A 13,740-nucleotide genomic window follows, 5' to 3' on the forward strand; every position below is an offset into this window, starting at 1 on the left:
TTTTTTGTTACTATACTATATACATAGACACAATCTTGTGCGCACCATCTCTCCTCATCCCCTTGACACAATTTAATGAAACTTCACACAAGTGATCAGTACCAACAGTAGATGTGCATGGGGCATGTTAGGTTCTTTTAGAAAAAAAATTTGCAGAGTTATGGGCCTTTGTTTTTTTGTTACTATACTATATACATAGACACAATCTTGTGCGCACCATCTCTCCTCATCCCCTTGACACAATTTAATGAAACTTCACACAAGTGATCAGTACCAACAGTAGTTGTGCATGGGGCATGTTAGGTTCTTTTAGAAAAAAAAATTGCAGAGTTATGGGACTTTGTTTTTTTGTTACTATACTATATACATAGACACAATCTTGTGCGCACCATCTCTCATCATCCCCTTGACACAATTTAATGAAACTTCATACAAGTTATCAGTAACAACAGTAGTTGTGCATGGGGCATGTTAGGTTCTTTCAGCGACAAAAATTGCAGAGTTATGGGACTTTGTTTCTTGTTAACATACTATGTACATACAGTCTGCATATGCAATCTTGTGCGTGCCTAATCTACCAAACCCTTACACACAATTTAATGAAACTTCACACAAGTGATCAGTACCAACCCTAGTTGTGCATGGTGCATGTTACATTCTTTTAGATAAATATTCTGCATAGTTATGGAACTTTGTATTTTGTTACTATACTGTATACATACAGTCTATATACATACAGTCCACATAATTATGCAATCTTGTGTGCGTCAAATTGCAATGTACTGTGTCAGTGCATGCGGGGGGTACATTCATCACCTTTAGTGATAGCTCTAGTTTCTAGTGAAAGAAAAAGCCCCTAAGTTTTGGGCCCAAACACAGAGTTGGGGGATGGGGCTATGTATCCATACCAAGACACTTGCTTACTAACTGCTTCTTATAAATGATGGCCTTTGTTGTCTGGTTGTTAACGTTGTAACTCTTTCTGTTGCCAGTTAGAACATGACCTAGGGAGGCATAGAATTAGTTCCAGCTGGCTTTGGAAAGGTTGGTAGTTCTTTCATAGTGCCAGTCTGTACCTGAAATAATGCTAGAGCAGGAATATAGGAGGTTTTCCTCCAACATTAAAGCTTAACATTAACAAGAAACTGTGTTCATACACAAAGTTTGAACAATTCTGTTATTAGGAATGTTTTGCCCCATCATTCATACAAGAAGCTGTAGCAAGTGCAGTAATTTAAGTTACATTTGTTACTTACAGTAAAGAGGTATGCGATGAGAACGGGAACATCAGTCACGCCATCATGTGTCCGTTGTGTGACTACCAGTGTCCTTACTGGAAACTGAATGCTAGCTGCCATGACTCCAAGTACAGTCGTATGTTTGACAACAACGGCACTGTGTTCTTCGCCGTTTTTATGTCCCTGTGGGGTAAGTACTGGTCAAATATTTATACACTGTAATTGGATGTATTATGGAATCATCTCCAGGGTTGACGAGTATCATCCATAAAAGAGCAGTCCTTATCCAATTTTCACCAAACTTGGTCAATGTTTGATTTTTGCAATGTATCCTAGTTTGTTTGGATTTTTTGTTAGTAGTTTGCCCAATACATTGTGAAATGTACACTTTCACTGACTTTCAACAGTTTTGTCAGAATGCAAATATTTCTTTTTGAAACAAACAAAGACGTTTGATAGCATTTACTTACACTGTATGAAATCTTAGACATAAATGAGCCACGCCATGAGAAAACCAACATAGTGGGTTTGTGACCAGCATGGATCCAGACCAGTCTGTGCATCCGCGCAGTCTGGTCAGGATCCATGCTGTTCGCTAACAGTTTCTTCGATTCCAATAAGCTTTAAAAGCGAACAGCATGGATCATGACTGCGCGGATGCGCAGGCTGGTCTGGATCCATGCTGGTCGCAAACCCACTATGTTGGTTTTCTCATGGCACGGCTCAAATGTTGTTTGCAGGTACTTTGTTCCTTGAGTTCTGGAAGAGAAAGCAGGCAGTGATCCAGTATAACTGGGATCTTGTTGACTTTATCAAGGAAGAGGTGAGAATAGTGAAAATGCCTGTTACTTTACTATTAACTTAAAGGATAACATGAGTATGGGCGACTCATTCAGAAAGTTTTTAATAATTTTAGTTGGAGGAAAGTGCAGTATATAGCTGGTAGTGTAATTTCAGAAGCTTCCCTGGTTCTTTAGCATGCCACGCATACATGGGACTCTTATCTGAATGTGAGTTATTATGCCATATCCACACTCCTTTGAAAAGAGGTAGTATACTAATGTGTTCATTGTCAGTTAGTCGGCCATTTTTGGTTCATATCAATAACTAGTGGATAGTCAAATTTCCTAGGATGATTGCCTGTGATCAGTACATGACTGCTATTGTATAAGGTGTCAGTAGGTTAAAGGTCAAGGTGAGTAAGTCAAAGGTAAAGGTCACACTGATCTAGAGACTAAAAACAGTTTCTGTTCAATAACTAAGAAATTCTTTGGCTTGCTGTCCTCAGACTTTAGAGGATGATTACCAGCGGTCAGTAAGTTACCCCCGTTGATTTGGGGTCAATGTCACAGTGATCATGACACTTAAAACAGTTTCTTCCGAGTTATTTACAACCATTTGGCCTACTGCCTTTTAACTTTATAGGTTGATTGCCTATGGTCAGTAGATGTCCACAATTGTTTAGGGAAATTAGGTCAAAGGTCAAGGTCACAATGATTTTTATACTGAAAACAGTTTCAGCTCAAAAACTAAAGAAAGCTTTGGCCAACAGTCCATAAACTTCATTACATATTTGCTGTAGTCAGTAGATGACCCTATTATGTTGGGGACCAGTAGGTCAAAGGGCAAGGTCACAGTGATCTTGGAACTGAAAATAGGACAGGCTAATATGGGGGCATACCTGTTTTACAAGCAACTCTTGTATTAGTCAGAGGAGTAGGGTATCATTATAATCACTGTTTCAACACTCACTGAAGCATGGAGAAAGTATTATTAAACACAGAATATGCAAATGGTCAAACTGTGGCTAAATTCTCTGGAAGTGTCACCTGTATGGGTAAAAAGTGTCAACTATAAATAGAACTTACACTTAATCAGAATGGGTAAGTCCAGTAAGTTATGTATCATGTCTGATACACTAAATTCTATTACAGATGTACTGAATGATACCTAGAAATTTGAGACATTGCTCGGGTGGAGAAAAGAGATAAATGATGGTTTTCTTTAGAAAAATCTTAATCTGACCAAATTTTGCATTTGGAATACAGATTTACAGAGCAGGCTTGATGCAAACTGCCTAATGCTGCATTTTTACTGCAGAGATATCATATATTCAAATGTAGCAGGCAAAACAGTTTAACCAAGCCTGTGTAAGAAATAAGCAGACCTTGCCTTCAGAGCTTATTTGTTGTTTTCTTTATGCCATTCTCTTCATTTTAGTCCTTAAAAAAGTTTACATTTTGATGTTTGTTTGAATATTTCTTTGTTATAGGAACCTCCACGTCCAGAGTATTTAGCAAAGCTTGCCAACTACCCTCGTATGAAGGTGAACCCTATCACAGGCATGAATGAACCGCATTTACCATTCTGGCGGCGGAGATTTCCTATCTACCTGCTCTCATATGGATTTATGCTGTTCACGGTATGATTTATGTAATTACTCTCTGTACTCACACTCCTAGTTTATTGTATTATAGGGTATTTATGTGCATAGTTTATAAGCCATGTAAGGACCTCCGTGACTGAGTGGTTAAGGTCGCTGTCTTCAAATCACTTGCCCCTCATTGATGTGGGTTCAAGTCTCACTCGGGGAATTTGAATTCTTCATATGAGGAAGCCATCCAGCTGGCTAATGGAAGGTCGGTAGTTCTACCCATTTTACCCAGGTGCCCGCTCGTGAAGTAATGCACAGAGAGGCACCTTGGGTCTTCCTCCACCATCAAAACTAGAAAGTTGCCATATGACCTATAATTGTGTCGGTGCAACGTTTAACCCAACAAAATAAAATTGATTATATATAGTTTTGAAGCTGTGTAGTGGCAAGTCTTGTTGGATAATATTTTATCAGTGTTCTTTAATTTTCAAACAGTCTGTGGATGAACTTCTGTCAAAGATGTTTATCCCCATTACTGAAAACCATGGCCATACATGCTGGGTGTGTGTTTATATGGAGGGAAAATCATTTTGTCTGAAACTCAATTTTGCTCCATCACTCCCAGGATGACGCTGTTCTGAAACAATGATTAAAATTTTGAATCATGTTAATTTGTTAAAAATCATGACTCGGAACATGTGTCTGCTGTGAAACTCAGGTGGGCGATCTAAGACTGTCATGGCCCTCTTTGTTATATTACAGATGTGTATAGCGGTGGCTGGTGTCGTCGGTGTCATTGCTTACAGAATCTCTGTGCTAGCTTCACTGCAACTACTGGAGAAAGATAGTCCCGCAGATAACTCGACTCTTGGTGAAACTAAACATGTTATAACAGCCAATGCTAGTATCATCACAACGATCACGGCGGCTTGTATTAACTTGACACTCATCATTATACTCAACATTGTAAGTAGCACTTGATATCCTGGACTATACCATAATTTTCTGGCAAATAACCTTCACTTACGGATAATTAGTTGTTGGAATATTAACAGGTAGAATATAAGATAACTAGCATGTTATCCACAGGATATTACTGTTCGTTATTTATAAGGAAAAAAGTTCTAGGGGTGAAAACCAGACTATTGCAGCTATGTTTGGAAATAGTTTTTCTTCATGCATTGTTTAAGGTCATACTTTAAAGATTAAATTAGAATAAATAGGGTCCACATATCAGTATATTGCCCCTGGCAAAAAAAGTTAACAATAAAGTAATATACAAGTTGAGAAAAATGTACTGGGGGAAGGGTTCACTGGGAGAAAAAATGAACAGGCAGAACAGGTTTGCTTCACATTTTCCTCAGCAACAGGCAGCTCTCTGCTGTTTATAAACTTGAAAAAAAAATTTTTTTTTGTAAAACTGGAGTTTAAAACCTTTTTTTCAGATTTACTCGAGAGTGGCTGTGTGGCTGACAGACTTTGAATGTTTGAGGACGCAAGGTGAATATGATGACAGTATCAACATTAAGTTGTTTGCTCTACAGTTTGTCAACTACTATTCTTCAATTATCTACATCGCCTTTTTCAAAGGAAGGTCAGTATACTACAGTCAAATTACTTAATTTCATGGGATGCTTTATTTCTGGTATTTCTTGGCTTCTCTAATCCACAAAATATGCATAAAATTTCGTGGATTTGGCCAAAACAGCTAGTCTGGATTGAAATTCCTGGATTTAAACATTAAAAGATGACATAAATGTGGGGAAATTCGTTTGTTCATTGGGACTTAATTCTGTGGATTAGAGAAACCAAGAAATCCAAGAAAATAAGCATGATTTTAAGTATTTTAAAGCTGAAACCCTTTTAAATGGAAACAGCTGCAGAACGAAAGAAACAAATCAGTTTTAAAGGATTTCCAATTAATAGACTATTTTTAGAAAGAGAAACTTATACAAGACCAAGACAATTGTTCAGTTTGGAGGATGTATTTCTTCCAGGGATCTAGGGCCTGTTTCCATTAAAGTTTAAAGTCTACAATTTAAGCATGGACTTAAAAATACTAATGTTTCAGTTTGCTCTGCTCTTACTGAAAAAGCACATATTGAAAAGGAAAGTTTTCAAGAATTTACCTTTTATAGCTTCAGATTTAGGCCTCAAGGAAAGTTTTTTTGAGTAGTGTTGTTTTATAATGTTTATAACATGATTACAGGTTAGTTGGTAGACCTGGAGCTTACAACGAGGCTTTCGGAGGTCGACAGGAAGAGGTAAGTTATACAGTTTGAACACATACGTTGAAACAGATTTTATGTTTTTATTAGCTCACCTGTCACAAAGTAACAAGGTGAGCTTTTGTGATCGTGCAGTGTCCGTCGTCCGTCCGTCCGTGGTCCGTAGTTATGCTTGTGACCCTCTAGAGGTCCATTATTTCAGGATCTTTATGAAATTGGTCAGAATGTTCATCTTGATGATATCTAGGTCAAGTTCGAAACTGGGTACGTGCCGTCAAAAACTAGGTCAGTAGGTCAAAAATAGAAAACCTTGTGACCTCTCTAGAGGCCATATATTCATAAGATCTTCATGAAATTCATCGAATGTTCACCTTGATGATATCTAGGTCAAGATCGAAACTGGGTCACGTGCCTTCAAAAACTAGGTCAGTAGGTCTAAAAATAGAAAAACCTTGTGACCTCTCTAGAGGCCATATATTTCACAAGATCTTCATGAAAATTGGTCAGAATGTTCACCTTGATGATATCTAGGTCAAATTCGAAACTGGGTCACGTGCCATCAAAAACTAGGTCAGTAGGTCAAATTATAGAAAAACCTTGTGACCTCTCTAAAGGCCATATTTTTCATGGGATCTGTATGAAAATTGGTCTGAATGTTCATCTTGATGATATCTAGGTTAGGTTCGAAACTGAGTCACGTGCGAACAAAAACTAGGTCAGTAGGTCTAAAAATAGAAAAAATTGTGACCTCTCTAAGGCCATATTTTCATGAGATCTGTATGAAAATTGGTCAGAATGTTCACCTTGATGATATCTAGGTCAAGTTCGAAAGTGGGTCACTGCATCAAAAACTAGGTCAGTAGGTCAAATACTAGGAAAACCTTGTGACCTCTCTAGAGGCCATATTTTTCATGGGATCTGTATGAAAGTTGGTCTGAATGTTCATCTTGATGATATCTAGGTCAAGTTTGAAACTGGGTCATGTGCCATCAAAAACTAGGTCAGTAGGTCAAATAATAGAATAACATTGTGACCTCTCTAAAGGCCATATTTTTCATGGGATCTGTATGAAAATTGGTCTGAATGTTCATCTTGTTGATATCTAGGTCAAGTTTAAAACTGGGTTACGTGCTATCAGTAACTAGGTCAGTAGGTCAAATAATACAAAAGCGCTGTGACCTCTCTAGAGGCCATATTTTTCATGGGATCTGTATGAAAGTTGGTCTGAACGTTCATCTTGATGATATCTAGGTCAAGTTCGAAACTGGGTCAGCTGTGGTCAAAAACTAGGTCAGTAGGTCTAAAAATAGAAAAACCTTGTGACCTCTCTAGAGGCCATGCTAGGTCAGGTTCAGAACTGGGTCACATGAGCTCAAAAACTAGGTCATTGTGTCAAATAATAGAAAAAAGACGTCATACTCAGTTCAAAACTGGGTCATGTGGGGACAGGTGAGCGATTCAGGACCATCATGGTCCTCTTGTTTTAGCTTGTTTAGTATTTGCCATTTAACTTCTTTTATAGGAAACTACTATAATTAATGCTATCTGCTATATTCAGTTTACAAGTTAAAAGTAGGGGGCACATATTGCAAGTTAAGCATTTTATTAACTGTGTCAGAATTATCTACACTGTTCGCCATTCAGTCCGTATCTTTTTGGTAAGCACCCCTTTTAACAGCTAATGGTATTGTCCAGATTGAAAGCTGGACAAGTTCATTATAGAAATTTAGCAGGGTAAGGATTAAACCAAGATAAGACTTGATACTTTATGTCACAGTGTGGAGCTGGGTTAATCTCTAAGCTATAAAATCTTTAAATTATTTATACGACAGAACTTTAAAAATATAAGATAATTAACCATAATTTTTTAAAACTTGAAGATATGATATTTTATGATACAGTGTGGTGCAGCAGGATGTTTGATAGAGTTGTGTATACAGCTGGCTATCATTATGGCGGGAAAACAGATTATACAGAATAACCTCCTAGAGATCATTTTGCCGTAAGTTTTTTTTTACTTCATTCTTCATTTCTATTGTAAGTGCTTCCTTATTTCTTTGTTTTTAACGAGGTATTGTCATCACTTGACCGTCAGCGTTGGTTAAAATTTTTGTTTAGGTCCGCCTTTTCTCAAAAACTGTAAGAGCTACAGCATTGAAACTTTGCACACTTGTTTATCATCATAAGGGGACCATGTAGGCCAAGAACCATAACTCTGGTTTACATTTTATCAGAACTATGGCCCTTTTTGTACTTAGAAAATTTGAGTTTCTTGATTAAAATTTTTGTTTAGGTCCACCTTTTCTCAAAAACTATAAAAGCTACAGCTTTGAAACTTTGCAACCTTGTTTATCATCATTAGGGGACTATGTAGGCCAAGAACCATAACTCTAACCTGCATTTTGTCAGAATTATGGCCCTTTTTGTAGTTAGAAAATCTGAACTATAACTCTTTTCTTACATAATGTCCAGCACTTGCAGCTGAGAGATGGCACCTGTAGGCAGTGCTCTTGTTTAACCTGTAGCTTGTCTGTGGCAAGTAATTTTGCCTTTGTGACCAGTGCAGACCAAGATCAGACTGCATAGGAAATGAAATTATTTCAGATTTTAATACTTTCTGTATTGGAGTGACGATTATATTGTGTGATATCTCATTACAGAAAAGGTATCAAATTTTTGAAGAGATGCTATAGAAGAAGGATCTTAAAGGAGACGGCAGAACAAAAGGCCAAGATGTCAGCGTGGATGAAAGACTACCAACTCAGTGAGCATACATCACTGTATCATGAATATTTGGAAATGGGTAAGAATTTTGCATTTTAGTTACACTACGTTTACTATTATTTAGAGCAGAAAATTTTGAAAAAAAGTAGGTTATATTTTTGCTTCTACTGCTACAAAAGCCCATAAAGTAGAATAACAGGTAGATGCGTTATTATGTCTCCCACCACACAGTGGTGTGGGAGACATATTGATTTACTCCAGTCTGTGTGTGTGTGTGTCTGTCTGTCACAAAGCTTGTCCACACTCTAAGTCAAACATTTCTCATCCGATTTTCACCAAACTTAAACAAAATATGTTTGCCCATAAGACCTCGGCAAAGTTTGATAACTAGCCAAATCGGTCCAGGCATCTTGGAGTTATGGACCTTGAATTACCAAAAATCAGCCTTTTTACTCTTGTACGCAGTCTAAGTCGAACATTTCTCATCCAATCCTCACCAAACTTGAATAAAATGTGTTTGACCATGAGACCTCTGCCAAGTTTGATAACTAGCCAAATCGGTCCAGGCATTTTGGAGTTACGGCCCTTGAATTATCGAAAAATCTGCCTTTTTACTCTTGTCCGCACTCTAAGTCGAATATTTCTCATCCTTTCTTCACCATACTTGAACAAAATGTGTTTGACCCTGAGACTCGGCCAAGTTCGATAACTAGCCAAATCGGTCCAGCGTTTTGGAGTTATGGCCTTGAATTACGAAAAATCGACATTTTACTCTTATCCGCTCTCTGAGTCGAACATTTCCCATCCGATCTTCACCATACTTGAACAAAATGTGTTTGGCCATAAGACCTTAGCCAAGTTCGATAACTAGCCAAATCCGCCAAGGCACTTTTGATTTATGGCCCTTGAATTACTGATTGGATCCACTCATCTAGACCATCTAATTGGATCCACTCGTCTAAACCATCTAGAAAAACTAGACATTTTTCATAGGGGCAGTTGTGGGAGACATGCGCTTTTCTCAAAAGCATCTCAGAATGAATTAATTTTTTTCAGAGTTCAAGCCAAATAAACGACCGTATATGATCTGCATGATTATGTCCATGAATTGTGCTAGCAATCTATGGTTAATTTGACAATAATATTTTGTCATTCAATTCACATGAACTTCAGTTCTTTTATGTAGATTTTATTTCCTTGCCATTTATTAACAAGTTGTTTTTATAAATTGCATGTTTTCTTTAACATTAGAATCAGTTTCCCAGTCACTCAGTCACTTGCCCCTCACCGCATGTGGGTTCAAGTCTAACTTGAGGAGTTGAATTCTTCATGTGAGGAAGCCATCCAGTTGGCTTATGGAAGGTTGAATTGTGTCGGTGCGACATTAAAACCAAAATCAAAAAGCATTCTTGTAACTTAAGTGCATTCTTATGTTATAATTTTCAATGGAACAGGTAGGGAGAATGTAAATCTAAGCTGATAAAAATGATAAGGTAAATATGTGGTAGGCAATTATTGTTGTAAATGCTTCTGTCAGTAGATCATTTAGCTCCCCAAATTCCACACACATACATGCGGATTATAAAAGATAGGTGTCTTATTACCAGTATTATTATGTTTTAACAGTGCTACAGTTTGGATTTCTGACAATATTTGTGGCGGCGTTCCCGCTGGGACCTCTCTGCTGCCTAATTAACAATATGATTGAGATCAGGTTTGATGCACTCAAGTTTACCACAGATCTGAGACGACCTTTAGGAGAACGTGCAGCCGATATCGGTAAGAGCTTAAACACACAGAGTTTGCCTTAAAATGGAAATTTCATTTAGGTTGCTGGGTCAGAAATTAAAAACTTTTTTTCATGATTAAAATGAAATATTGATGCAAATATTTAAACAAAGTATGTGTCTAAGCTAAGGGAAGGTTTAATTGCTGTGGAAAAGTGTGTATTTCAAAAGATGTTTATTTCAGTGCTTGTTTATTCCTGCGGGTGTTAATTTCAACAATTGTTTATTTCAAGAATTGTTCATTTCAGTGCTTGTTAATAGGAATTCTCTGAACCTCTTTATCTTGTTTGATAAATAACAAAATTCTGGTTTTCTGCTATTTCATAGCTAACATTAGAAGCAGGATGTTAACGGAAATTTTTTTTTCTAAAAATGTTTATATATATATACAGTTAAAATTCAGTATCTTGAGCTCTCTTATCTCAAATTCCAGTTATCTTGAAGACATTTTCAAGTAACGACAACAAAATTTTGTTTTATTTTGATTTTTGGTTATCTTGAGTATACTGCTCCATCCCTTGGAATCCAAAATACCAAATTTCAGCTGCGTATATAGATACAAAAATATGAAATAGAAGAGAAGACAAGCAATGTTGATTGGTCAGGTGTTTGTAAAGTATATATGCATGTTAATGATTTTTTTTTTTAGGATATAAAAGCATCTCAAACTTGTAACTCATTTTAAAATATTGTTTTCCAAATACAGAAGCGGGGAAACTTTCCAAATTGTAGTATTACTAAAGGGCCTGTACTCTTGACAACATTTTAGAGGACTATTTTTAGCCGCAAGTCTCTATATTGCTGATACGTATTCCTTTGTTTACAGGTATATGGTATGAAATTCTGTATGCAATTTCTAGACTGGCCATAGTTTCTAATGTAAGTATTCAGAAATTCCTCATTTACATTACATTTTTAAACCAGAGGAATAATTCTTCCCTTTTCAGGATGATAAATAAATCAGCATCTTGTCAACACTTTATAGGCCACATTTCCTAATTGGTCTTCATACAATTTGTCAGTATATCTGTGTCAATGTAATCTAGGTCAAGTTCAAAACTGGATATTCTGAGGTCAGAAGCTAGATAAGTAGGTTAAATCACAGAAACACCTTGTTAAAACTTTAGAAGATTCAATTTCTATTTTATCTTCATAAATCCTTGACAGAATGTTTGTTTTCATGAAAAATGGGGCAAGTTTGAAACTAGATTATCTAGATAAAAAAACAAAGTCACTAGGCCAAATCATAGAAAGACCATGTTAACACTGTAGAGGCTCTATCTTCCGTAAAAAGTCGAATATATTACGCTAGCGAATATATTTAACATCCGCGATCTTGTGTCAAAGTCTTGGGAAAACACATACATTGGAATATAATACACATAGAAAATTAGTCTGAGAATTTTGCTTACAATTGGCCATTTTTCAGCTTGCATAACAACGACTTCGCATGAAAATGACACTTGCATCTTAACCGGTTACGGACATCTAAAAAATGACATCAGTATTTTACAGGTACTCTGAGAACATGACACTTTCTCAAACTGTCAACACCTTCTAAGCAAGCTTTATACGTGCGAGCGACATTCATAATTACTGGAGTTAATTTGTGTGTTTGTTTAACAATGGACAATGGACTGCGAAATTTTGCACTTCACAAGGTTTTATTAATGCTATTGGCCCATTATCCATTGCTGCTGGATATGTACGACAGTTGACCGACTTCGTGAAGACATGGCCGCTTAAGCGATTAATTACATCTTAAAAATTAAAAAAAAAAAACACTCAATTTTATTGTACTGAACCATGCCTGCTTTAAGACCCAACCAAAAGTGCTTTTCAGCAGGAGGTGTAAATAACGTAAACAGCAGATAGCATACAAAATGACAAAAATTGTCTGATTTTCGGCGATATTTACATGCTATCAAACTAAAAAAAAATGTGCAAAGCTCTATACTTTGGTGTATATTACGCACCCCTTTTTGAAAATGAAAAAAAAAAAAAATTGTATATAAAAAAACCCAAAAAAACCTGTAATGTATTTCAAGTTTTTAGGGTACTTGGTCTTCATGAGACTTGGTCAGAATGTATGTCTGTTTAAAATCAATGATAAATTTGTAAATGGGTCGCTTGGATAAAAAAAAACTAGGGCTTTAGGTCAAAATATTGAAAAAAAGTCATAACTCTTGTTACATATTGCCTGACCATAGTTTTTGTCGAGCCTGCTTGTGGAAGCAAAGACATAGCTGTCCAAATGGCTGTTCAGAGTATGTGCGTGCGTGAGTGTGTCCGTCCGGATGTGTTTGTCTGGACCATATCTTTGACATGCATGAAGCAATCTTGTTTATATTTGCAATGAATGTTAACCTCTGTGAGACAGAGTGTCATGCGTAAACCCCAGGTACCTATCTCAAAGGTCAAGGTCACAGTTGGAGGTCAAAGGTCATGTCAGATCTTGTCTGACCCATAACTTTGACATGCATTGAAGAATCTTGCTTATATTTGGCATGAATATCTAACTCAATAAGACAGACTCTATCCCAAAGGTCAAGGAGTCAACGGGCGGGCTTGACATGTTGCCTATGGGCATCTAGTTTACAGATAAGCATTGACACTCATAGGTGGTCCTGTTTTACAGGCATAATGGTAGCACTGACAACAAATTTTTCCCTCCTAAAGTGTATTTTATTGATTATTTTTCAGGCATTTATCATAGCACTTACATCAGACTTTATTCCTCGGCTAGTATATGTATATTACCACAATGACGGTCATTCATTGGAGGGTTACACCAATTGGACTCTGTCTACTTTCAACACATCAGACTTCCAGCCTGATAAAAGATACTTTGACACAACTGTTGATGAAATTGGGTTATGCAGGTAAATGAATCTTGGATCTTTTATAATGAGAAAAAAAAAAGTTTTTTCCATTAAGGAGAATCAAAGCCTTGAGACATCTGGTGGTGGCGGGTTTTGGTAGATTTATTTTTCTGTTTAATGGCAACTGTTGTTTGTCTCAATGCCTTTCATTAACAGCTAGAATAAAGCAGAGAGCATCTGAATTTACATTTTGTCTATTAAAAATGTTGTGTCACCTGTACAAAAGGTAACTTTATAAAACAAGAAAATATCGGTAAAACCGATGGATGCTTCCCCGAAATATGCATTATTACATATTGAAAGAACAAAAGTGGTATTCACTGACGATGATGGTGCTAAGTTTACTAATGTTGAATAATCTTAAGGCAATAACTTGGAGAAATTCTTCTAAATGAAACATAAAGATAATAGTGAAGTTTAAGTGAAGTTTCCAAATTCCAGCCAGTGGTTACTGGGAAATACTCTGGACAAGAAATTGTACTATAGTATACAATGTCCAATACTAAA

General features: G+C 36.6%; 1 protein-coding gene across 8 annotated transcripts in view; it reads left to right on the forward strand.

The window, feature by feature from the left end:
* LOC123551530 (anoctamin-1-like) overlaps positions 1-13,740 on the forward strand; it is an 84,949-nt gene that overhangs the window by 62,075 nt on the left and 9,134 nt on the right. For all 8 annotated transcript variants that reach the window (XM_053541013.1, XM_053541014.1, XM_053541018.1 and 5 more), the window contains 11 exons: positions 1,259-1,428; positions 1,979-2,061; positions 3,511-3,660; positions 4,375-4,578; positions 5,058-5,206; positions 5,822-5,876; positions 7,742-7,842; positions 8,501-8,643; positions 10,191-10,343; positions 11,178-11,230; positions 13,055-13,233. In XM_053541013.1, coding sequence (XP_053396988.1) covers positions 1,259-1,428; positions 1,979-2,061; positions 3,511-3,660; positions 4,375-4,578; positions 5,058-5,206; positions 5,822-5,876; positions 7,742-7,842; positions 8,501-8,643; positions 10,191-10,343; positions 11,178-11,230; positions 13,055-13,233 — 1,440 coding nt within the window. The remainder of the gene's footprint in view (positions 1-1,258; positions 1,429-1,978; positions 2,062-3,510; positions 3,661-4,374; positions 4,579-5,057; positions 5,207-5,821; positions 5,877-7,741; positions 7,843-8,500; positions 8,644-10,190; positions 10,344-11,177; positions 11,231-13,054; positions 13,234-13,740) is intronic.

The sequence above is a fragment of the Mercenaria mercenaria genome, chromosome 4 (assembly GCF_021730395.1).
Source record: "Mercenaria mercenaria strain notata chromosome 4, MADL_Memer_1, whole genome shotgun sequence".
NCBI lineage: Eukaryota > Metazoa > Mollusca > Bivalvia > Venerida > Veneridae > Mercenaria > Mercenaria mercenaria.